The 25,967-nt window shown below is 38.5% G+C and overlaps 1 protein-coding gene across 1 annotated transcript in view; it reads right to left on the reverse strand.

Moving 5' to 3' along the window:
* Positions 1–7,890: 7,890 nt before the first annotated feature.
* The window catches only part of MAN2A2 (mannosidase alpha class 2A member 2), a 60,318-nt gene continuing 42,241 nt past the window's right edge, over positions 7,891–25,967 (reverse strand). The window contains exons 11-23 of the mRNA XM_063448930.1: positions 25,525–25,707; positions 24,295–24,409; positions 21,063–21,130; positions 20,614–20,779; positions 17,992–18,228; positions 16,391–16,513; positions 15,732–15,846; positions 15,389–15,522; positions 14,177–14,318; positions 12,557–12,690; positions 10,643–10,831; positions 9,085–9,195; positions 7,891–8,845 (exon numbers count right to left, since the gene is read on the reverse strand). Coding sequence (XP_063305000.1) covers positions 8,687–8,845; positions 9,085–9,195; positions 10,643–10,831; positions 12,557–12,690; positions 14,177–14,318; positions 15,389–15,522; positions 15,732–15,846; positions 16,391–16,513; positions 17,992–18,228; positions 20,614–20,779; positions 21,063–21,130; positions 24,295–24,409; positions 25,525–25,707 — 1,876 coding nt within the window. The 3' untranslated portion in view covers positions 7,891–8,686. The remainder of the gene's footprint in view (positions 8,846–9,084; positions 9,196–10,642; positions 10,832–12,556; positions 12,691–14,176; positions 14,319–15,388; positions 15,523–15,731; positions 15,847–16,390; positions 16,514–17,991; positions 18,229–20,613; positions 20,780–21,062; positions 21,131–24,294; positions 24,410–25,524; positions 25,708–25,967) is intronic.

Genomic DNA, 25,967 nt, shown 5'->3' on the forward strand with positions numbered 1-25,967 from the left:
ATAGCCACACACTTATCAATTAAGTTGTAAGGAGCCCTCACTCCTGCCCAGGAGTGGTAGAAATGTGACTGGGATATTCACTAAACTGCACATATAACCGTATCAAATCAAAATTGCTAAATTAAGGCTAAAAATAACCAAGCGGATACTAGAGCACAATTTAAGATTTTTTTGCCAAGTTATTTTGTTTACATTTTGCAAATCATATTTAATATGCTATAGTTCAGAGTTTCGTAAACAGCCCTGGCCATTGACACCTATTTTCTAACCCCTCTCTACCAGCACGTCTGACTGAAATGGACACTGCTGGTTCCAATTTTTTTTTTATCTATTTATCAGGGTGTTATAGGGATCCCCACTTTTATTTATTTTTAGAAAAATGCCCAGCAACAGCTTACATAGCCAATTAGTCAAATGTTTGGAAATTAATTACTGAGCTATTCAGGCTCAATGTGTGTAATTCAGCTCATATTCAGTTTAATTAGTTTTCAATTAGTCTCTTTGTAAATATAGTGGAATTCAGCTGAACTGCATTGACCCAAATTAATTATGCTGAATGTGCTGCTGCGAATTCAGCTATAAGTAAACAACCTTTAAAAGGGGTTTATTTATAAAAGAGTGAATTAAAAAAAAAAACCAACAACTTAGAGCTAAATAGTCAATTTAAAAAAAATATAACAAGCTCATGAAATTTATCCTTCTATGCTATTTTGCATAACTGGTTGTCAATTCACCGTTTGATAATCGAACCAACAAGTCTACTATATTGAGTGCTGTAGACATGACAAACATATTAATTACCAAAAATATTCAAATCCTTGCACTCACGCTCAATATTAACGAACCACCAATCACCTAAAATGTAAATAATTCTCAAGCTATTTGAAACCAAATGCCCAAGTCTGCTATTAATCTATCTACACGTTCCCAACCACCTTAACGAGAGAGAGAGATCGGATTAGTGCACTGCTTTGTAATGTAAAAACAAAAAAAAGTCATCATGCCTGGCAGTCAGATGGTTAACTGTACAGACAGAGTGTGTATATGGATAGCAGAGGAGTATAGCTGATAGTCTACAGAAAGAAAAACAGTACAATAGTGTGATACTGTAAATAAGCAACAAAACTGTGTCAATATCAATTTAACTCACAAGATGGGGTGCCTCTCTTTGATGTTTGGGGGTATATCCAGAACTTCCTCTTAGCTGGTTGGTGGACAGTCCTCCACCATTCCTGTTAATATTTCTGATTGAGATTGTAGACCTAAGGAGAGATGCCCTGACACTATCAATAGGGTTAACACGTCTCCCCATTGTGCACATTGTTTAGAGCAGGATTGCAGACCGAAAGAAAAACGTATTACGAGGTACTTTCCAACAACAAAAAGATCAATAGGAACACCCCAATCTATTTGCAATGTTACAGGAAAAGACCCCACAAAAGAGAAAGAGAACAGACATAGATCAGGAGATGGGGAGGAGAAGAGAATTACATTAAAAACAGATGAAATACAGAAAGGTATTTTTAATTTAACAGATAAACCACTCACTGAGACAGAAAATTATTATAACAAATTATTAGAGAGAGGCTTAAAGCGGCGCTGTCATGGCCGAATCCCGTCTGTTTTTTTTTTTTAACCCCCCCTCCCGACTCCACTACATATAATTGTCCCCCTGGTCAACCCCAAATGCCCCTAAGCCACCCCTCTCCCCATATTACCTAGTTTTTAATTTTTATTTTCTGCCCGGACCTAGGTCCTGGGCGCCGCCATCTTTGTGTGGGTAGATGAAGTCCCTGTGAGACACATCATCTGCCCACACTAGATAGTGCTGTGAAATTCCTGTGCATGCCCAGTTAAACACTTGGGCATGTGAATGGGAATGTCATCTATTCATTAATTCGTCAGAAAGACTAATGAATGAATAGAAATGTCAGACGAACAAAAAAAACACTGAATATTGGTGTTCGTTTGTTCAGTTTATTGCAAGTTAGAAAGTACCTCGCTGTTCCCTCCTTGTAAAATGCTAACTGTTGTAAAAATAAGTCGTCGTCCCCCAACAAATAAATAGCCCCAGGGTGGGTCATCTATTTCCTAGCAGGGGGACATGAGCGGTGGGTGGGGTCCCTAAATTAAAATGAGGGAGGGACCCTATTGTCCTCCCCACGGCCCCCACCCATGAGCGGCATGTGAGGCCCCAAATAACAATAGGGGGGGGGGGGGGAAATTAGTGTCCTTTCCCCCCCGACCCCACCCCTGAGTTGCGGGTGGGGACTCTAAATAACAAGGGGGGGGGGAACACTCCTATTGTCCTCCCCCTCCGGGCCCCACCCCTTATGTTTTGATACTGTGTATATGTATATGCACTGATTTTGAGCCTTGCAGGCTTCCTTACGACTTACTAAGGACTTGATCACGTTTATACCAACATATGACTGTTAATAAACATTAGCGAAAGTGGAACGCATCATTGCTGCCAATTGGAATGCATGCATCACCCGGAAGTGAAAACCGTAAGTGACATCATACGGGTACAGCACCTGCGAAAATCAACTGAAAACAGCCGGACAGTTTGGAAGACGCCCCCTGGATCACCAATGGGAAAAGATGACAGCCACATTTGGATTTTTTTCTTTTATACCTATACAAATAAAGCAGATTATTTTGACCATTTCCTGAGTCTGGACTTCCATATTGTCGCAACACCACCAACCAGCTGAGAGGGGGTTCTGGATATACCCCCAAACATCTAAGGGGACGCACCCTGAGGCAATCTCACTATCCACAGCATGTGAGTTCAATTGATATTGGCGGTTTTATTGCTTATTTACAGTATCACACTATTGTACTGTTTTTCTTTCTGTAGATTATCAGCTATACTCCTCTGCTATCCATATACACACTATTTGTACAGGTTAAGGTCTGGAACATACCGAGAGGAAGCGGTTATATTATAACGATAAGTTAATTATTTGTATACTTTATACCTAGATGTGTGGGTTCAGACACACTGTTTTTTGTTTTTTTTTTGCTATATACGGTTAAATTTAGAAATCAGCGGAAACCTTTTATACTGTGAATATTGCCCCCCCAAATAATCCAGCTTTATTTTTCTATTATATTTTACCACCTCTTCACATTAAAAAGTGGTACTTTCTCCAGTTCTCCCTGAAGCATCCAACCTCGACAGCACAGTATGCCCATTCCGTCTGCTACCCTTCATTGTGAAATAAGCTTCTAACCTGTGTTTAGTCGAACCTATTAGCTTAATGTATGAGGATCTTGCCATCACCTTCCTGCTCTTACCTCAGAGGTCTATCCATTATTCCTTTTAATAACAGCTGAACAGCAATACTAATGCGACACAATATACATTATACACAGAGTGCACGATGAACGATGAGCCCCATGGGTCCTGATGTATGAATCTTTATTGTAGTGCCCGCTGATTAGCAAAGACCAATTCAGTGCATAGTAACAGTGCCACCTTCTGGTGTTCCAGTCACATTTACCTGGACAGAGAGGTTTATTTACTAAACAGTGAATTATGGTGAATTCTTATTTATAGAGTGACAACACATTATGCAGGACACAAAAGTAAAAAAATAAATTAAAAAAATGCGTGGTAAACTAAAAACAGTATTACTGGATGGCCTTGCTCAGGAGAGCTTACTAGAAGATTGTCAACCTAATTGCAAAATATAGGACTAATTCCTACATTTTTACAAGTTTGGGCTGCACTCTCTAAACACAGAACTGCAGTGAACAGAATTTTTTTTTTTTTACATTTAAATTCAGGATACCAATGCTGAAACTATAGTGGAGTTGGCAAAACATTTTTTTTGAAATCTGCTATTTCCCCTCACATTTTGCAATTCAGTTTTAAATTCATTACAATTCATATTTAAAAAACAAAAACAAAAGAAAAAAAAAAACAAAAAAACAGTGGCCTAAATTTAGAACAGAGTTGCATTTTATGACATACTTACAAGGCTTCATCTCCATTGTTGTATTCCTAACACTAAAGTGTTCCTCTGCCCTCCACCAGACCGCAAATAAAGGGTTAAATTTTTTTTTTATTTTTACACTCACCCTATTCCATCTCCTCCGATGTCAGCGCCAAGAGGGAACCTAGAACCTAATGCGCCATGTATGTCACACGCCACGCAAGCATTAGGCCTTCCCCACCGGACATTCAGTTTCATAAAACAGTTTTGTTCGTACACTGTGTTTATAAAGTACAATTTAATTCTTCACAAGTTTCCATAACATTTTACCTCAACACCAATTTTAAACATAGTGGCAATATACAAAGTTCTCTTCCGCATTACCTGCGCAATATATTTATATATGTGTGCACACAGTGCAATGAGAGAAGGTAAGCAACGCATGTGAGTGAAAATAAAATTAACTACAAATAATGTTAGCACACTTTTTATAGCCATTAAAGTTGTGCAAAAATGGAGTATGTGATAGTTCCTCTTTAAGTTTACATATTATAGTATATATACACTATACAATTACTAAATAATTGAGTTGCGCAATGCCTGCCTCAATCTATACATGCAGGTCCTTATGGTATCGTTAGAAAGTCTGTTCACCATGTATTTATTACAGTGAATTAGTGCTCAGGGTAGTTTCATGTGCTGCTCTTTGCAACAGTGTCTCTGGACATGTAAGCAGGGAGCTAATTAACTGGTCTGTCTGCAGTAAGAGTATGGAGAGTATATTCTACAGATCGTATAAGGGAATGTATAGGCAGAGAGGAAATAAACCTACTCTTCTGAGCAGTGCAACCGGTCAAGGGTAGATTAACTGCATGCCTCCCGATGGTACCATCAAAAGCCCATTTACTGATGTCCGGCTTGTAAATAATTCCTCAGTACAGTATTCATTTTATTACAGTCTAACTAGCACAACATATAAATAAAACTCAATCCTCTGCAAGCATCACGGAGATCCACATATTTATGAATGACAATGTCCCTTCAGTTTCTGTGAAGAGGTTGGGTGGTCAGGAGGGTAAAGCAAAAATTTACAAGTAATAAAGACATTTCTTTCATCCCCTTTTTCCATTAATTATTTACTAACCCCATCTCTAATCTCCCCATTTTATATTATCGTTCTTTTGCCCACCCCTTTCATGCCCACCTTCATTTATAGATCTACAACATTTTGATTTAGTTATTTCTTATTCCACTTTCTTCCTTCATATTAACACCTTGCATGCAAGTTTTCTTCTAACGTTCCTGTATTACTTAACAGACGCCTTTAATTTCTACCATCCTCCATTCTTTATCATCATTCCACATTCTGGGTAAGTCCCCTTTGTTAGGGACCTCTAAATGATGAAATTCACATCCGCATTACCTGTACAATATGCTTAAACATGCACACATTGCAGTGAGAGGTGAACACTGAGGTATAGGATAATCTGGCCACGTCAAAATCTCTCTTCAATCTTTCCATAAAACTGAAAGGGTTAACTGCAAATTTACATGGTAGAATTCTTCTATAGGCTAGTGCCTACTTCCTCATTATGGCATTTCGATTAGAAATGGTGGGCTAACAATTTGCGAGTGGTTTGCCAAAAGATTTACCAAATAGCCTCATTGCCCCATAACCAGTTATTAAGCTGTAGATCGCTATTGTGCTTGGATTTTCTCTTTTAATGCTGCATAACAGGAGTACATGACGATCAGGTTGTACATTTCTCAACTGACTGGACCATTGTTTCTCACAAAGAATGGTGGAACACAATGTTTAGGAGACATTTGGTAATAGTTGCTCCTTAGTAATTATTTGTCAAACATTTACTGCTTGCATCATTAGATTTTATTCCTGAACAGAAGAAAACATTAGACCCTCCCTAATTATAAAGTAGATGTTTGTAGCAGCTAGGACAGACCTAGCACCTTCCATGGTAGAAGAGAGCAGTGACTTGGGCAACAACTAAATCAGTAAACTGAGCTGTGTATCAACAGAGTACATCCTATGCTATGAATTGAACTGCTGCTGGGGGATAAGCAATGTATCCCATAAATACTTGGCGGACAATCATTTATGAGATAAGAGCAGACCCCATAGACTGAAAGTATCCCTGATGGTGGAGAATCTTCAAGTCAGGGAGAGGTATGTCTGTGCAAGTGCAACAGCTCAGGAACACGATAGTAACCAAAATAACTTTAACTTAATTAAGTAGTTTTGGTGTATTGATCATGCTTCTGTAGTCTCACTGCTCAATTATCTGCCATTTAAGAGATAAATCACTTTTGTTTCTGTCCATGCAGCCCTAGCCACATCTCCCCTGGCGGTGATTAACACAGCATGTATACGTTTTTTATCCATTTTTTATACGTTCACCCAGATGTTAACTTACTTTGGAAGTTTTTATCTTATGCGTTGTAAATTGGCTTTTAATCTCACACATCCGTCTAGGGTGCATTGGCCACAATGCACATCACAGCGCCTTCCATCCTGCCGGTCTCTGTATGTAGTGTGGCCAAGCGGGGACTGCTTGTTTCCCTCTACCCGGCCGGTCTGCCAGCCAGGAAGTTAGCGCAGAGAGCACCAAACTGCCTTCTGTCAGAGCGGGTAGAGGAAAACAGGTTCCCCATATGCAGTCCATGTAGGCTAGAGGGACAAAGACACACAGAGGGGCTAGAGGGGGGATAAAGACACACAGAGGGGCTAGAGGGGGGATAAAGACACACAGAGGGGCTAGAGGGGGGATAAAGACACACAGAGGGGCTAGAGGGGGGGATAAAGACACACAGAGGGGCTAGAGGGGGGATAAAGACACACAGAGGGGCTAGAGGGGGATAAAGACACACAGAGGGGCTAGAGGGGGATAAAGACACACAGAGGGGCTAGAGGGGGATAAAGACACACAGAGGGGCTAGAGGGGGGGATAAAGACACACAGAGGGGCTAGAGGGGGGGATAAAGACACACAGAGGGGCTAGAGGGGGGATAAAGACACACAGAGGGGCTAGAGGGGGATAAAGACACACAGAGGGGCTAGAGGGGGATAAAGACACAGAGGGGCTAGAGAGGGGATAAAGACACACAGAAGGACTAGAGGCAGACAGACATATACAGAGGGTTTGGGGGGGGGGGACAAAGAAACACAGAGGGGCTGGGGGAGTCAAAGAGACACAGAAGGGCTGGGGGAGAAAAAGAGGCACAAAGGGGCTGGGGGAGACAAAGAGACACAGAAGGGCTGGGGGAGACAAAGAGACACAGAAGGGCTGGGAGAGACACAGAGGGGCTGGGGTAGACAAAGAGGGGCTGAGGAAGGGGGAAAAAAAGACACACAAAGTAGTTTTGTAAAAAGAGACCCACAAAGGCGCTGGGAGAAGAAAGACACACAAAATTTGCACATTTCTTTTTTTAAAGGAGGGGGAGTGATGTGGGGGTGCACATAGCTGGTCTTGCACCGGCCCTGGTCACACACAGGAGGCACATGCAAAGTCTAGGACTCTATAAACAGTGGATGAGATAAGAAATTATAAATTACACAGACTGTGCAATAAAGGAGATTTAAACATTAGATCTCACTATAGGGAATATTTAGAAAGGCTGTTCAAGTCACATGCAGGGAGGTGTGACTAGGGCTGCATAAACAACGTTATTTAACTCCTAAATCACAGAGAATTGAGCGGTGGGACTGCAGGAACATGATCTATACACCAAAACTACTTTGTTAAGCTAAAGTTGTTTTAGTGACTATAGTGTCCCTTTAAAGGCAAGTTGTTTTTTGCATAGTTTTTAATACATTATTTATTTAATGCGTTCAATATTTGGAGTCAATTTCTGCCAGTTGTGTCCTATTAAGGAAACTGATGATGCCAAATAAAATAAATCATATAACATTTAAAAACAATTGAAAAACTTGTCCAGGATGACAACAAATCTGTATTTATAGCATGGTCTACAGTCACAATAGCAAAAACTATATATATATATATTTATATATATACACAAAGTTCATAAATTATACTCTGTAGTCTCCCTCCCCGCTCATAAAATACAGTCAGAATTTACTATCAATAGTCCTGTGCTGTGATGTACCAGTATGAAAACAAACAAACAAAAAAATAGGGATCAAGGTTACAGAATCTGAAATGACAAACTCTGGAAGAATACTGACACTGAAACCCCAAAACACTATACAGAAAGAACTTGAAGTTTCATCTGTGACTTGAGGAGTATTTACCAGTGCAGAGAATAGGTCAGTGAGATAATTACGATCTAGAAAGAGGACTTGTGTGAAATTGGAATATTAAAACAAAAAACAATCAACAAATAAATTAGTAATTTCACAAAAAGCAAAAGAAAAAATTCAACAAAGCAAAAACAAAACAAAAAAATCCTCAAATAGCTTCTGCTCATTCAGTGATGCGCCATCTACGTGGTTAACCCTTTCAGTGCTAAAAGGGCCTGAAATGCACTGCCCCTTTTTCACAGATAGGGTTTAAACAGAAGGTAGAACCGTTAGGTTTGTCCGGAGTGCCTCTTTGGCCTTTTCCAGTGCTGGGTACCTTCCCAGACTAGGCATTGCAGCTTTTTATGTATTTTTTGAAACTTTTTTGCTCTTCAGAAGAACATTAAACGTGCTGAGGGAAAACCCAGCTTCCAGTTTATTTACTGCTGTGCTCTGGGATCTCTCACCCACTCCTTTGCCGGGGTTAGCTGAAACGTAAGCGATAAGTCGATATTTCCATGGGTTCTATGTTGACCATTGGGCTACTACTGTTTATTGGTGAATTTAAAGAATACATCAGTGTCAGAGAGGTGGGCTGCATGACCCCAATTTCTAGTCCTTGAAAGAGGCCTCCAAGTGGCAGCTGCAAAATAAATAAATGTCAGTAAAATCCAGTTACAGTCCATGGGCTACACAGCTCGGGTGCTCTATAATGATGTTTATTGGTACACACAGGATAAAGAATTGGTCTCCATGGCACTAATCATGCCGAAACATTGCACGTTTTTCTGTATCCTGTGTGTATCAATAAAAGTCATTATAGAGCACCTGAGCTGTGCATCAGCAGGACACATCTGATCACTTATGACATAAGTTACCTACCTTTCCTTGACTCGTGGTACAATTGAATCCCAGATTCTTTGCTTCAAATCCACAGTCAAAACCCTTTCTGTGTAAAATTAGTGCAGTGTCTGGAGAAGGTATCCCATCGTCCTACACAAGCAGAACATATAGAAATTGCATCTGTGACACTATTACAGCATTTTTAATAAATCTAGCTAACCTCAAAGGGATATCCCAGACACTTTATTAAAGTACGCAATCTTAGATTAAGAAAATTAAGAAGGCTTACTTTTCAACTACATTTACTAACTTCCCTGTGTTTGACATTACTTTAGATATGAGGGCATCTGGAATCCCTCGCTGATGTAGGAAGAGAACAGATGGCAGCAGGATGCACTATGGGAAGAAGGCATACCGGTGGTGTCTGTATTATGCTCTGTGCATTGTTCTGCTGAGAAACCTTTAGACCCGGCCTTCATGTTGCTTTGACACATACCACATACCTAGAGATTGTTGCAGACCAAATACATCCCTTCATGCCAATGGTGTTCCCTGATCAGCAGGATAATGCACCCTGCCAAATTGATTTGAGGAACATGAGAAAGAGTTGAAGGTGTTGCCTTGGCCTCCAAATTCCCCAGAACAAAATTGAGCATCTGTGGGATGTGCTGGAACAACAAATCCGATCCATGGAGACCCCACCTCGCAACTTGCAGGACTTAAAGGATCTGCTGCTGTTTAGGTGCCAGATACCACAGGACACATGCAAGGGTCAAATGCCCTGTGAGGTACACGCCTCGATGCATCAGAGCGGTTTTGGCAGCATGAGGGGGACATACACTATATTAGGCAGGTGGTTTTAATATTGTGGCTGATCAGTGTATGACTGGCTCCTGATCATTTCTATAAGGGAAGCACTGTACATGTGCATTGTTCCTCCCATTCCATCAGTAAGAGACCAGGAAGACCAATTCCTAGTTGAAGGGAATGTCAATAATAATAATAATAATAATAATAATAATGATGCAGGAGCATTAGACAGGTAAAATGCTGCAGGAGAGACATTACTTGAGTACATAATAGACATGTACATTTGTATTCTTTAGAAGGACAAAAAGACCGAAAATTTAGATTTTCAGACATTTCGTCAGCAAAAAAACACAAAGCTGCTAAATGCCTTGCAGTCTAAATTTATTCGGTCATTTCAGCAAGTAGCCACGGGCTGCCCGTTGTTTAGCAGACATCGCTCCACTCGCAGCAGGAGCATGGGAAGGTACTAATAAAAATAAAAACTATCAACTAGGCAGCTCTTGTTGACCAGTCGCCAGTTATATTCATGCACCACCCTCAGATTAATGCTCGTTTAAAAGCATAAATTGATATAACTTGTATACTTTCTTAATCATACGGAGTGTTGTTACAAGAAAGCAAGAAACCATCACTTCTAGAACATCGCACAGATTCCAAATAAATTAGGAGTGGGCTTTATAGATCGTTATTTTTTCAAACCGTGGCCATACATAAAGTAAAAGTTCAAAGTAAATAACATGTATTGTGGCCGTGATGGTTGTTCAGTTCCACGGTCACTAGGTCTCACCTCGGCTTGTAGTGTTCTCAGGTTGAGAATATGGAAGTCACAGGGGATGGTCGCAGAGAGTGGCAGGAAAGATTTCAGTGCCGGGCCTTTGTCATTGGTCACTGGCATCACAAGGAGCTCCTGGTTCAGGTGCATGGATGTCATGTGGCTTAGAAGAGAGGGGAAGCTCACCAGCTGGTTTTCCTCTACCTACAAACATAAAAACCATCAGCGGGGATCCTTTCTATACATACATAGCAGAGATCATAATTTACTCTGGATTAAAAATTGAATCCAATAATAAAGGTGTCAGATGGACAGACTGGCAAAACTGTGTAAATACAAAAGTATTTTGGTTGCATTATGCTTGACGCATAGTAAAGAGAGTTTAAATCATTACTGAAAAAATAACATGCTTGGCCATTTACCTCTTGTATTACTATACATCAATCAGTGAGCCCTGCAGACTAGAATTCGCGAATGTTTTGACAACATTTGTAAACTTATAGTTTGGCCACTCTAGACCCTTTCAGGTCATTGAATACCAAATGAAGAAGGTATCCATTGTCATTACAAATAAATTTTGTAATATTCTTTTAGCATAATAACAGTTTTTATTTTTCCATAATGTATCCTGCATTAAAGTTACTGTTTTACAATAGTTTTATATTATGGGCTTCACTTCCTAATAGCAATATCAGCTGTTTTAATGTCTTCCACTGCTCTGTAACTGAAGGTCAAACCCGTCGAATTCTGTACAACGATTTGTGAAAAAAAATTATAGCATTGGAAGCGAATTTAAGGGTCTGGGTACAGTGAGCGGATAGAGACTATTATAACCTTCAGGAAGAGGGCCCATAAGGTAAAATAATTCTTATTTCACATTAAGGAAATAACACACAGACAGGATTATAATAAAATAACTTTATTATGCTAAAACCAAAATGATATTAAATGCACTTTAACATGAAAATACTTTTGGGCCCAAACACAGTTGCATCCCCAGTATATTTTTGTTATAAGTTCATCAGCTTCACAGTAGGCTTTACCATCCTCTTGACATACATAATAGAGACATTTTGTATTTCATCCAAAGCAGCAAACTATGATAGAAAAGCAACTACTGAGCACTATCTATCACAAAGTCTACACAATCTAAGTCACTTCCTGGAAGGAAAGAAAAAAAAATAAAAAGTTACCTCTTGGTTGTTTCTCTTGAAGATGGAAAATACCAGTTCTCTAAACCTTGAAACCAGCTCATACAAGAAGTTGGAGAGCTGGCAGAAGGGTTATGTTGCAATGGGGAATGAAACGGAACAGCAAGTAAATGGAGTGTGAAAGGTGAGGTGCAAAATTAGTGATGATTCAGTGGTGACGTGGTAGTTGGATTTGCATGAATGGGAGGACTATAGAGGTAATTATGGTAAAAACGTCACATTGTGGAACTGGAACAATCTAGAAATAATGCTTGAAGTGAGGAAAACAAACAAAACGAGGAGCGCTGGATAGGAATACCAAGTACAAAGCCTGCCTGGTCACAGACAGACATAGTTTTGAGCCAAAAACCTGAAAAAATTTGACTTACAACTTGCATCACTAAGCCAAACTCAGACTTGTTATAAGCAAAATAACTGGCATCTAATTTAGCAATTTAATCCAACCCACTGCGCCACTATTTGCACAAACAAGCAGCAGCAGTTACTGAACAGCCAAAATGGCTGTTTGCCTAATGATTTATACACAGACTAGCAAACATACAGGTTTTCTTCTAAACCTACAAAGACGTATGCGAATACATCTGAAAGTTGTCAACACAAAAAACTCAGTATTCTTCAAAACACTGAAGTTTTATGTGCCAGAGCTAGAGCTTCTAATCTGCACTGATCTCAGATAAAGGCATGGTATTCATAGTACAGAAAGGAAGCCGTCGTTTACCTTGTTTCCAGATGATCGTTTTTCCAGCAGGATACGGAATCTGTTGCAGGTTCTCTTGTTGTCTTTTAATCCTTGACCAAGGCCACGGTTATCATCCTGCATTAATCGTCGATCGAGAATGACCTCTAATTGACCTAGGTAGCAAGAAAAGAAAGAACTGAGCCACTGACAAATAGGTGTGGATTTTTTTTTCCCTTATTAAAAAAAACAAAACAAAAAAAAGCACTCTAGCGCCACAAATAAATACTATTATTTCTCATTCCGAAGCGTTGCTGAATCTCCTGGGCCCCCTTTGCCTTTCTCGCATTTCTTTCTGTTTTGTGCTGGAGCACAAACCAACAAGGAAAACCACCTTCCTGGCTTTCTGACAGCTGCAAGGGTGCAATTGAGCACCTTTATAAGAGTTCAGATTCAGCTCACAATTTGCACTTTGTATGAAACAAAAAGAAAAAGAGAATACAGTACAAGTGGGCTCACAAATGCTAATAACAAGGGGATAAACCCTCCTAACATTATGGATAAACCCTCCTAACATTCTAACATAAGAGAACTAGAAGTGTTCACCTGGCTGAAACGGGGGATTGCTTTTGTAAGCGAGCTAAAAATAAATTTTGTACTTTATTGAACACAAAAACTAAAATAAAAAGTGAAACAATTGTGTGCATTTACAAATGGCTGCAAATTGGCAGTGAGTCAATTCATATTATAGAATATATGAACTGCAAAATAAAGTTTGCCACTTGAGGCACCACAATACTTATATATGGATTAATATATGGATATATATGAATTTTAGTAACTGAGCTAAGAAGTTTTGGCTCGAAGCACTTCTATATGAAATGCTATAGAAGTTTGAGCTATAGCATAGTAGAACAATTTTTCTTCACAGTTTTTTTTGTAAATGCACACAATTTCTTTTCACTTTTAATTTTTGTTTTCAATAAAGTATAAAATGTATTTTTAGCTTTTCTTTGTAAGCAATTACTTTCTTGGTGTTCCCCTGTTTCAGCTGGGTGAACACTTACAGTTCTCTTATGTCACTTTGTATATAGGTAATAGGTTTACCCAGGAAACATTCATAACATAAAGCGCTACGGAATCTGTTGGCGCTATATAAATGGCAATAATAATAATAAATAATAATAATAACATGCAAGTTTATAGGTTGTCTTCGGGTTGCACACATGCAGAAGAGAAGAGAATCCATGTAAATTTGAACCCATGTAATCCAAGGTGATTGTCTACACCATATCAGTATCTGGCCCCTGGTAACTACAGGCCTATCCCATCTAGTCACTGGCCCATTCAACAAACTCATAGCGTATAACAAGTTCTGCATTACTTTATACTGCAGTATTTGCTTTGATTATCCCTCTCTAAGAATGTTTCCCATAGCTCTATGGCTTGTTGTGTAGATTTATGGGGGCTAATCAGGGCTGTAGCCATGGTTTAATGCTTTCTAATAGCTTATCAGTGTATTGAATACAACTACATGCAATGATACCAGAGAACACAATTTTCAAAATAGGTTATAGAATCAAACAAACTATGACCATTTGGAAGGCAGTGTGGGATACGGTTACTAATGACAAATGGAATGCCATTAGTTTGATCACTAACCGCTTTTGAGACTGGAAACTCCCAACGCTTGGGCAGTGTGAAGAGTTAATCTAGTCTGTTCATCTTGAATATAAGCCATCAGAGGCATTGGATAAAAATTTGCTTGGAGTGGCAACTTTTTGAAAAATCTTCTGGCTTGTATCTACGTAGGAATGCAAATAGTTAGCATTGCAAGAAATATACAGCACAGGCACAACTGAACGGCAATGATCAGAACAGAAGGAAGACAATAGTAGGAAATGATCAGTAATGGTTGGTAGAGAAATGGCAATCTGTTCTTAAGGAGTATGTTGGTAATATGTACACAAAGGAGACATTTAACTATGGATAAAACTTAATTTTTCTTCTATGTAGGCCATGTATCATATTTGGGCTACATGAAATGTGAAGAGTTTGATGGCACCAACTTTTTTTTTTTTATATATTTTTTTTTAGAAAATGCAAACACAAAAAAAAATAAAAAAATGGATTACATTAAAATAGAGAAAAATATAGGGTTTATCTGTATTAATAAACATTAATACAAATATGTAATAACTACCAATTTGAAGGAACACTCCACTCACAAAATGGCTTGAGAAAAATATGTGCGATTCTCAAGTCAAGCAGTTTTGTGAATGAGGAGCTAGTCAATGGTTTAGAGTGTCAGCTGACCAGTCGCGTTACTGCCCACATTTGTCTCAGGCTTTAGTTTTGGAGATTTTCACAAAGAGTAGGATGGAGGAGACAGAGCGGAATGGGGCTAGCGAGGAGATTTTAGGGTGAAAACTGTTTGTGTGTATAACCACTAAAGGTAAACAAAAGTCAAGGTCCTCCTGGCACAATAACAATTTAATTTCGATGAGGTTGTTATAGTGACTGCAGTGGTCCTTTAACATTACACCACATAAACAAAAACAAAAAGGTAAAGCAAAATGCCAAATTTTCCCCTACTGACACTAAATCATATTAAAATGTTTTATTTATCTGTATCTTCAGCCTTAAATAGCTGCAACTCTAATGCTAGAGTGGGCTGGCACACCCCTTAGCAATCACCTATGCAATTCAAGGATTTTATCGATACAAATATGCCAAGAGTTTATATTGCATGTTATTTTTCCTATGTATTGTGGGGCATGGTACACTATATTCCTATATTTAGAGCTGCTACAGCAGGAATTGGAGCCTGTGGCACATGTTTGTGTATAATTGAAAGGTTCCAAAAGGATGAACCTGGAATCCATTGAGGTCTGTGAAGAAGGTGTCTCCACTCTGTATGTCTGTGCTGAGACGCATGGCTATCTCCTTGTTGACGTGATCTCGAATGTCAACCATGGAGGTAATGTCTAGAGACATCCCATCGGTCCCTGTTATGGAAACAGAGAAATAATGACAGCAGATTAATCATAACAGAGTAAAGATCACACAGTCACGGTAGAACATTACTGGTTAATGCTCAGCTGATATAGAATACCATTTATTCATTATTTCCATATATTTTATGACTAGCATCCAAAAGGTTAAAACCTAATTTTTGTAAATTGGGGAAATGAATGATTCCTTGGAAAGTACTGACCTGGCAAATTGTACAGTCTCATTGTCTGTTGCACGTGCTGATAGTGACAAGTCACCTCTGAAAAGAAAGGGCCTTCTGTAACGCGTACCACAGGAGGGTCTTTGGGAGTATAAGGCTGAAACAGGAGAATACTCCCTGATTAAATGCTCTTTGGGTTGTGTAAAGAGATAATAAATTATTATAATAATAAAAACATAATATATGAACAGTGAGACTGAAAACACAACTCATTGGTATATACTTTTTAATATGGTGGAATAATATAGCACGGTGTATACGAATGGCGAGACTGAATTATACAACTCATTGGCATAAACTATATTTGTAGAATATTAGGAAATCTGCCAATAATCACTGCCTGTGCAACATTGTGAACCTGAGATCAATAACATGTAACAAAGTACGATCTATTTAGATTGCATACCACAATAGCAGCTTTAATAAGTTGCATACTAAGCTATGAAATGGTAATCATAAAACATGAAAAATATCCTGAACCCATATTTGGATATTCTGAAACAAGACTCTTTGGAGAGAAAGGGACATGGGTTGGCCCTGAGTGGTAATCTGGCAGATTTTCTCCTTACCCTGTGTCACATTATGACAAATGGAAAGGTCAGGGAAAATGAGCACATTGATTAATGGGTAAGAAGTGTCACCTTCGCTTCACCATCAGGCAGGAACAGATAAGCTCCACTTTTGTCCTTGGATGTCCGTGTTCCATAGATGAGAAACTCCATATTGACCTTGTGATCCTGTTCCTCTCCTGCTCGTTTAATTCTCTGTGTACCATCAATCAAATGAATTAACTCATAAAATAAAAATTCAAGAAACAGATGGTTTAAAATGCATTTTATCTTCTGCTAAACAATAAATGCGTAAGAGAAGATTGGAACAAAATTGTGTTCCTTAGACACATACGTTTTATTTATAACTGACAGCTCCCACACCTCACCCCTTTTCCATTCATTGTACAGAAATGTACCACATTCAAATTGATAACACAAGCCTACACAGCCCTCAATAAGTCACTGAAAACTTCATTAAATCCTACCATCTTCCTGGGTGGAGTTTTTCACGTTACAATTGCCTTTCTCAGTTCCCTTACCTCCAAAGCCCAGCTCATTCTCTCTCTCCTTCCACATGCCATTTAAACTAGCTTATTTAAAAAAAAAAAAAAAAAAAAAAGACATAGTATCCATCAATCCGTTCTCCCCTCTGACATACTGTGTTTCTTTCCTCATAGATTGTATGCTCATTTAGGCAGGGCCTTCTTCAGCCATATGTTGGTGCTACATAAATGCTAATAATAAATAATAATAATAATAATAATAATAAACTATATCTCATAGACAAACATAATCAGATATATCTGCTGCTGTTCTCTACTGTGCAGTTAATATGCAATCTATAAATGATGGTCAACATTTTGAACTTTTTTTTTTTTTTTTTTTTTAAGGAGTCCAATTTTTTTAGGACCTTGGCAACTCATAAGATAAACAGGAATGCCACTGGTGATGGCTGTAGAGAAATTAAACTATTTCTATGGATTCTCCAAAGACCTCACTGCTACAGTCTCACGCATGGGCCCCGCCAGATGAAGTTCTAGGGGCTGAAGAGGAACGGCAGGGCAGGAAAAGGATGGCAGCAGCTGAGAGGGATTGGTTAAGTAAGTAAATTTTACCCTTTCCTGACCCGCATGGCCACAAGACCAACAGCAGTGTGACCTTCTGGGGTCTTTGCAAATATGCACAAATCCCAGACTGCGACAGAGCGACTTTAAAGGAACAACAAAGAGTCCTCAACACCTTAGCAATGTTTTAACCAATAATGTGTGCCAAGCCATTGGTTTTGTCGCGATTTGGTTACCCTTGAATCTGTATGTTTATAAATTTAAAGCAAACCTATTAACATAATAAAGGATAGCCGTATACTTATATAGCAAAATATATTCTGGCAGGAAACATTTGTGCCATTTACTGGGTAATTCGATGTAGCGAGGATCCAAATGATTTTCAAAAGTTTTGAACCGCTCAAGTAGAAAAATTCTCTTAGTCAGTTCAGCTACTCTGGCCTGAAATGTGAAATTTACTTAGAATTCTCACTTTGATTGACATGTTGTATCAATCTCAAACAAACATTCTTAAACTTCTTGTCTGCTGGAAAGCTGTGCTATGTCAACTCATAGAATGTGAACAAATATAATCTAGAGTACTAGTATTAAGACCACCATTTGCCTCAAAAGACTATGTTTGCTCACCTTTAGAAGTCCAGTGACGCCAGAAAACCAGACCTGCATATACTGATTCTCTAGGAAAAAATCATCTGTGCTGGATTCTATAGTCTTTAACGGAAAAACATCTTGTTTCTTTATCGTCAGGTCCCTCCCATGTAAATATACATGGACACTGGATTTCAGAGTAGTGTGCGTGTCAAAGGACATGTAGAGCTGAAAGATGCTCAGTCCAAGTGATGGCAGCCTGGCTGTGAAAGATACCTAAAAAAACAAAAACAAAATAAAAACCCCAAAACAAACAGAAAATTACCTATGAATGTCAAAACAGCAAGGATGCTGCAATGCGGGTTAAAAAAAAAAAAAAAAAAAAAAAAACACTAATGAAGTGGTCTAGGTGCAGTGGACCTTTAGTAGATACAGTAATTCTTTAATTTCAATACACTTCTGGTGGCTGTCTTCCTGAGTCAAACTAGCTTCTCACATCTAACCTCCATTTGATTGGAGGAGCGCAGTACTGGCCACTCATGCTCTTTTTGTCCCTGATTCTCTATTATGAGGAGCATTGGATTGGCAGAGAAGAAGAGTCAGCGTTGTGGGAGGCAGGTTGGGTTTTATATTTATTTGGATTACAGGTTTGTATTAACTCTATAATGTTTCTTTATGCTGAGTGAGAGGGTCGTACCTGCTTAGATTACAAACGGGAACAAGGTTTACCTCCATTAACCCCTTAAGGACCAAACTTCTGGAATAAAAGGGAATCATGACATGTCACACATGTCATGTGTCCTTAAGGGGTTAAGCTTAAGTATTTTTGGTGCTTACAGTGTCCCTTTAAGACAGACTCCTTCCCCACTACAAGGCTTAATCGCACATCCAGTTCCCATAGATGGTTTGTTCCATAATCTGTTTTTGGTCTTCCACTTGACCAATTCTGCAATGCAACCTATATGTTTTATTTGCCCCATCCAGCTGCTCTGTTTGTTCATTATATGTCTACTCAACTTATTCTTGTCTCTTTTCCTGCTTAGCTTTAAATGTGTAGTTAGCTCTGTTAATTTCAACCATGATTAGTATTTGGACTTGAAAGGCATATGTACCCTGTTACGAACCTCCCCTAGTTTACCATCCGCCTTTTTCTCTGAGATTGTCTGTTTTTGTTTTGTCTACATTACGGTGTTTGCCTGTGGAGTTGTGTCATACTAATCTGTTTGTTTGTGGTTTCCAAGGTATTCAGCCATGCATCCCATGACTTGTGCACTATGCCCCCTTAAGGTGCCATATATATGGGAAGCCATATAAATCTATGAGTTATAACATGTGGACGTGAATGTATGTCATGCACTGTGAATCTACTGTGATCCTGGAATCTTGTCTTTTTTTTCCCATGTAGAAAGTTTTTCTCCCCACCCGACACCCAGAGTACTAGCAATCATTCAACTAACAGAACAGACAGTGGTCATCGCTCAGAATGAGTTTTATATACAAGACTCATCTTGAGAAGAATCTACACAACACGTCAAACATCTCATCCATTACATTTTAGTAGAAATAACCCTGTTTCGGCAGTATTGAGTACAACTTAGTAGACAAGATATTATGCCATGAATAACCTTGTTTAGACATACCGTATATACTCGAGTATAAGCCGAGTTTTTCAGCACATTTTTTGTGCTGAAAAACCCCAACTCGGCTTATACTCGAGTCAATAGTCTGTATTATGGCAATATGCATTGCCATAATACAGACAGGGGCTGTGGGGGCTGTCAGAGAGTTTACTTACTTCTCCTGCAGCTCCTGTCAGCTTCCTCCTCCTCCGCGCCGTCCGTTCAGCACCTCGGTCAGCTCCCACTGTAAGTCTCGCTAGAGCCGCGGCTGCACGGACGGAGGTGCTGCACGGACCGGCGCAGAGGAGGAGAGAGCTGACAGGAGCTGCAGGAGAGGTAAGTAAACTCTCTGACAGCCCCCTCCTCCCTCCACTGAACTACCAATGCCACTAGACCACCAGGGAAGGAGCCCCCCTCCCTGCTATGTATAAAGCAGGGAGGGGGGACGAAAAAAAATTAAATAATAAATATTACAAATAAAATAATAAAAAATAAATATTAAAATAAAAAAAATAAAAAAATAATAAAAAGTAATCATAAAAAAATATTAAAATAATAAAAAAAACACACACGCTGCACTCACACACACACACACACACTGTAAATAAATATTCAATTAATATAATTTTTTTAGGATCTAATTTTATTTAGAAATTTACCAGTAGCTGCTGCATTTCCCACCCTAGTCTTATACTCGAGTCAATACGTTTTCCCAGTTTTTTGGGGTAAAATTAGGGGCCTCGGCTTATATTCGGGTCGAGTATATACGGTAGTATGTTTTTACTGCACTTTTAGAACCGGTTGGTGATGAAGTGCTCATTTTCCACAACCCCCACTTAATCTACTGGAGTTTACACTCTTTAATAAATAAATTCAATAAAGCTACGTCTATGAGAGAGTTGCTTTAAAGTTATCAGCCGTTAAAGAACAACTGGCCTGTTCACTATGTTTAGGCAAAAGAAGGTTGTAGAATTCACAATTCAAAGAAGATAAAATAAAAGAGGGCAACATTAAAGACAGCAACAGATTTATATTTTCTGACCTGGAATACATCTGGGTTCATTTCAGTAACCGATTGCCATATTGGGTTGAGCTGGACTGCTACTGGCTGCCCATCTTCTGTAAGCACTCGGACATGTGGAGTGTTCACAAGTAGAGAGATTACACACAGGCGATTTTGTTCCACTGGATTAAACACCACTATATACCTGTAAAACAGGCAAAGTCCAATAAGGGACCATCTTTAATCACAGCATTATTTCATTACGTGGAGCAAGGCTTTTGTTCCCTTGCAAGACAAAAATGTCAGATAGATATATGGAGAACAAATTATTAAAGAAAACATTGGACATATTGGATTGACACAACTGCCCAACTTACAATCTCTTCTGAAGTTAAACTTAATGGAAAAGTTGGCAAAGGAGTCCATTGATTAACAGATGCACTGTATTCTTTGAAAATAAAAACTATCAAAACCAAAAATAAATATACCTTGGTGATGATCCCAATTTGATGACTGTTTTCTCTGGCAGTGTTTCCTGGGTTAATCGGCTGTCATCCTAAAATTAAACAATATTTTATCAAGCTAAAATGCCAAACTCATAGAAAGTAGCATCACAATTAAATTGTATGTGTTCGGGACAGTTTTTGTGGAGATTAAGACTTTACTGCAGGGGGGTAATCATAGCATGGCCAGAGGGTGCAAATAGAATTTCATTGAAATATTTATTTCAATCAGAGATGGGTAATATGCACTAGAAAATTTGTTGCAGGTTTTGTGTTTTTTTATTTTTTTTCACAATATCAGGTGAAATAATGGAGTAGACGAAAAATAAGAACATTGGCTAAATGCACCAATTCCAGCTGACATACAATTGGGTTCAGCTCGGCTGAATGGAGTTCTTCTCAACAAAGTTTGGTGGGTGCCATGTACCCCCCATTTTCATTCCTGTAGCTAAAGCATTGCTGTTCTGACATTTTTTGTTAACCCTGCTATAGTGTTCCTTTAAGGACCACTTGGAAGATTATTGAAACAATGAGACTTTATAACTTTCACATTCCCTTTGATTAACACAGTCTGTTTTGGGGGTTACAATAAGGGACAGTATGGGTAATTATAATATAATAATTAAGATAACAGTAGCGTAAAAGGCACAATGGAAAAACAGGCCCCGGCAAACTCACTAAATCATCCAGAAACAATAATGCTCTCCTCTACAAAATTACATCATGTGACTGGTATAGATATACAAGAGGGAATACAACTTGAAATAGAAAGGAGCCCCAGAATGTAAAGTACGGGGACACTCCATGTACCACAGCCACGTCAGACTATTGTAGTGGTTATAGTGAGTGCTAGGAAGTTGTCTCTGCAAACCATATGTGGGCAACAGAGGCAACAAATCCCTAAACTATTTCACATTAATCCAACACTGTAAAAAATGCTAAAAGTCAGCCAAAAAAAAAAATTACAAAAAATAAATAAATAAATCACAAATTACTTGCGTGATAACTCAGTCATAAGCTTGGGAGATTTAATTAATGAGCTTCTGATGCGACTATGGAATACACTTTTTTTTTTTTTTTTTTTAAAACAACTACATTCTTTCACCAGTTTTAAATATCTGGCAATACTTTCGTCTGTATCCACAATCAAACCAGAACTGCAATAACTGATACGGTTTGTTTTTAATATGATGTATAGGTGTATCTTTTTAGCCCTATTGTATGGTTTATGAACACAAGATATTCTCCTAGTAAAACTCTCTCCAAGCCATCCTATTCAAACTCAGCCTAAGTCAGGTAATTGTTTTTCATACTTAACTGTTCATAATAAGAATGCAATAGGGCCAAGTTGGAACAGCTGAAATTAACCAAATTAATCAAGATATTGAGAAAGAGAAAACAAAATAAATAAATCAAACGATCAGACAACCGCAATTAGAGACAGTCTTAAAGGGGTAGTCCAGAAAGTAGAACTGCTCATTGTCTGGATTAGCAAAAATAATCCAGTACCATCATCAAAAATATTGTTGAGAATTCGGACTGAACAATCCAGACATTTTTCTCATGATTTATCAAGATCTGTAAATTGCAATACAGCTTCTGAACTAGATTGCTACCTCGTCTCAAATCCTCATTATATCCTTTAGATCGTAAACGCATGGGCTATCTAGGCTTTGTATAAAAGAGCTTCAATGATTAGATCTCAGCTTACAGACAGGGCCCTCTCTACCTTTTGTATTTGTCTGTGTATATTGTATGTTCTTCCCTAATTGTACAGCGCTGCAGAATATGTTGGCGCTTTATAAATAACAGTAATAAATAAATAAAAATAGACCAGATATCAGCCTCCCTGGATTTAGCAGAATAGCTGAATTCCATTACTAAATGATGGATATCCGGAACGGAATGCTCATACACCGTGATACTCAGACAGAACTGGTGTTTGCCCGCAAATTTGGTTCAGACAAAATTACTCAGGTCGGGTCAACCGAATTTGCAGGCAGACAACTGCAAATTTTAATACAAACTACCGTTATGATAAAGCTGTCGTTTGTGGCATTTTGACAGCTAATTATTTGAGCGTAAACTCCATGTACTACAATAACTTAAACATATTTAAGTTAAATGTCCTTTTGGCCCCTCCTCCTTGCCTCCCCTCGGCTCATAAAGGGTTAAAAAAAAAACAAAAACAAAAACCTTAGTCCCTTACCCAATTCCAGCGCCGATGTCCCTCGGCACTGGGTTGACTCCTCTGTCGGCACCGCAAGCGTATTAGTCCCTGCCCATAGGAAAGTGTTGCCTCAATGCTTTCCTATGGTCATTTTACAGACGATTGATGTCCTCATGCAGAGCGTGAACACAAAGTTGTGCTCTCAGATTTTAATTTCCTACAATTCAGGTTTTATTGAATAACAACTCTACTGATTAAAATAAACAAACTAAACAAACTAATTAATAAACTTAAAGTTTTTCACTAAAATGAAACATGTTGGGATTTCAAAGTGAATTTTAATTTTAAGGCCAAAACTGTCCAAACTAGTATAGCTAATTTGGAAAAATTACCAGGTTGGCTACTTTTTGGCCTTAAATTTTAAAATCACTTCGAATTCCTGACCATTATCACTTTAGTAAATAACCCTGTTCTTAAAAACAATCATTTGAAAATGCTCATCTAAAAATGTCAGATATCATTATGTCAGTGACTGATCATTGTGTTTTGCGTGAGGAATGTTTTACAGTGATTGTGCATTGCATAAAAATTCAATAGCTCCACAATGTCATAACAAACAATGTATATATCCATTGTATCATTAAAACCTGGTGTACCAGAGCGTTACACTGTGTGACATTACTCCCTCTTTAAGTAGAAGTATTATCCTCTCTTTACATACATCATGAATGACATAGGAATATAAGATGCTGTGACCTGTACACTTCCAAACACATAAAGTAAGCCAAGGGCTGTTACAGATCATGGTAGATAGACTTTCCTAAAATGCAGTTTAGGAAAGGTCTTAAAAAAGGTCTTAAAAAAGGAATTGTAGCCAGTATGCCTAATTGTCTTACAGCCCAGGACCTTGCCATGATATGTTGACTTTTCAAATCTTGGTTTTGTATAATTTGAACACAGTGCAGGACTGCTCAGGTTAACGCAAAGAAAGATGCCTTGCTAACTCTACCCAATAGTGCGATCTGCTTATGCGCATGAAGCAATTACCGTGCTGAAGAATGGCACAGAGTGTTCATAGTGATAGTTGTCCTTGTCTGCCAGAACGAGGTAGTGAGCTGCATTAATTAGGATGCGTTTCAAGTTCATCAGCGAGTGCAGCAACCTAGATATGACAGAGGGATGAACATGCAGAGTTTTGACACGAGATCGAGGCAGCCAGATAAGATTAGTGTCAGAAGCCTCAAGACATCAAATATTGCAGAGATAAGAACAAGAAAATTATGTCATGCTCAGAAAGAATAGATTGAAGGTTCTGTGTCTGTTGGTGTATTTATAACTCGTACAACATAATATGCTTCACCTAAAAGCTAGCACGTCATCCCATCTAAAATCCAGATTTGACCAATAGAGGTAAAACTCCCTGTAATGTTGCATTGATAAAAATCACGCAAGGATAGTCATTTAAAGGATTTAAGATTGTGTGTTTTGTTTCAACAATTGTATTATTAACGACAAGTAACAGATCTGCTTTTCATCTTGAAAGAATCCTATCTTCCTGTTGTAAAATTAGGACAAAAAGGGAAAGAAAAAAAAATGAAATAACAAAAACAACATATATGAAAGAGGATTCCAGGTACAGCTGCTAAAAAGAATTGGATGTATTGAACTCTAAGCACATGATAAATAAAGTATAGATTTAGTGGTTTTATCTATAAACACACTTCATTTAAACATTTAATACAACAAACTGCAAGAATGATAAAAAGACTGATCATAGTCAATGTGTTCATATAACGAAATATATAAAATCGAAAAATCAGCTAACCAACTTACCGGTAACTATTTCATTCTGAGAAAATCTATATTTTGCCTTAAATTATATCAATCGTGAAACACAAACAACACAGGATAAAGCTCCAGCTATAACTAAATGTAGAAATGTATTTTTCATATAGATATAGGTTTGTATTGGTCTAATCTCCAACTAGCACAAAGGTGAACAATATACAAATTCACAGGCAACAGCCGCATGCTTCAAAAGGAGGCAGTGACATCCCATAATTCTGAGACGCCATACCAGTAGAGAATTAAGCGGTCTTCAGGTAGGTATAGCCATATATTTTCTGACGATTAAAATGTATAAATTAATGGATGGTAGCTCAGCTTAAAGACTTTTCCCCAGATAAACTTAAATCTCCAAGCATCTTTATATGCACAACTGATTAGTAAACCTTTTGGATCAAGGCAAGTGTGTTAGGTAGCTTCTTATGCACTTACCGCACACCATAGTCAATAACCACGGCTTCTTTTGCGGTGCCAGTGATGGCGTCATGATGCTGAAATAGTCCAAGGTTACGTCTGGCATCAGTTAATAAAGCATAATCAGAAAGTGGGTATCTGCTCTCCAATCCCACTTTCCTGGCGTGACTTATCGCCAAACTATACAGGATCTCCGCTCCTCTAAAGGAAAGCCAAACAGAATATATTAATATAAGTAGAAAATCAGTACTGTAAATTTGGCAAGTGACAAATGGTCTACCTATGTAGATGTCCATACCCCATTGTAGAGGTATAAAAGGTAAGATTTACTAACCTTAAATCCTGCAACGCACTGGTCTCTGTGTGGATGCACAACTTCCCTGGCTCGATGATCTCAGCCAATACAATGCTTCCATAGGGAAGGAGAGGAAGGCTTGTGGACATAAGCGGCAAAAAAAGCT

The sequence above is a fragment of the Pelobates fuscus genome, chromosome 3 (genome assembly GCF_036172605.1).
Source record: "Pelobates fuscus isolate aPelFus1 chromosome 3, aPelFus1.pri, whole genome shotgun sequence".
Taxonomy (NCBI): Eukaryota; Metazoa; Chordata; class Amphibia; order Anura; family Pelobatidae; genus Pelobates; species Pelobates fuscus.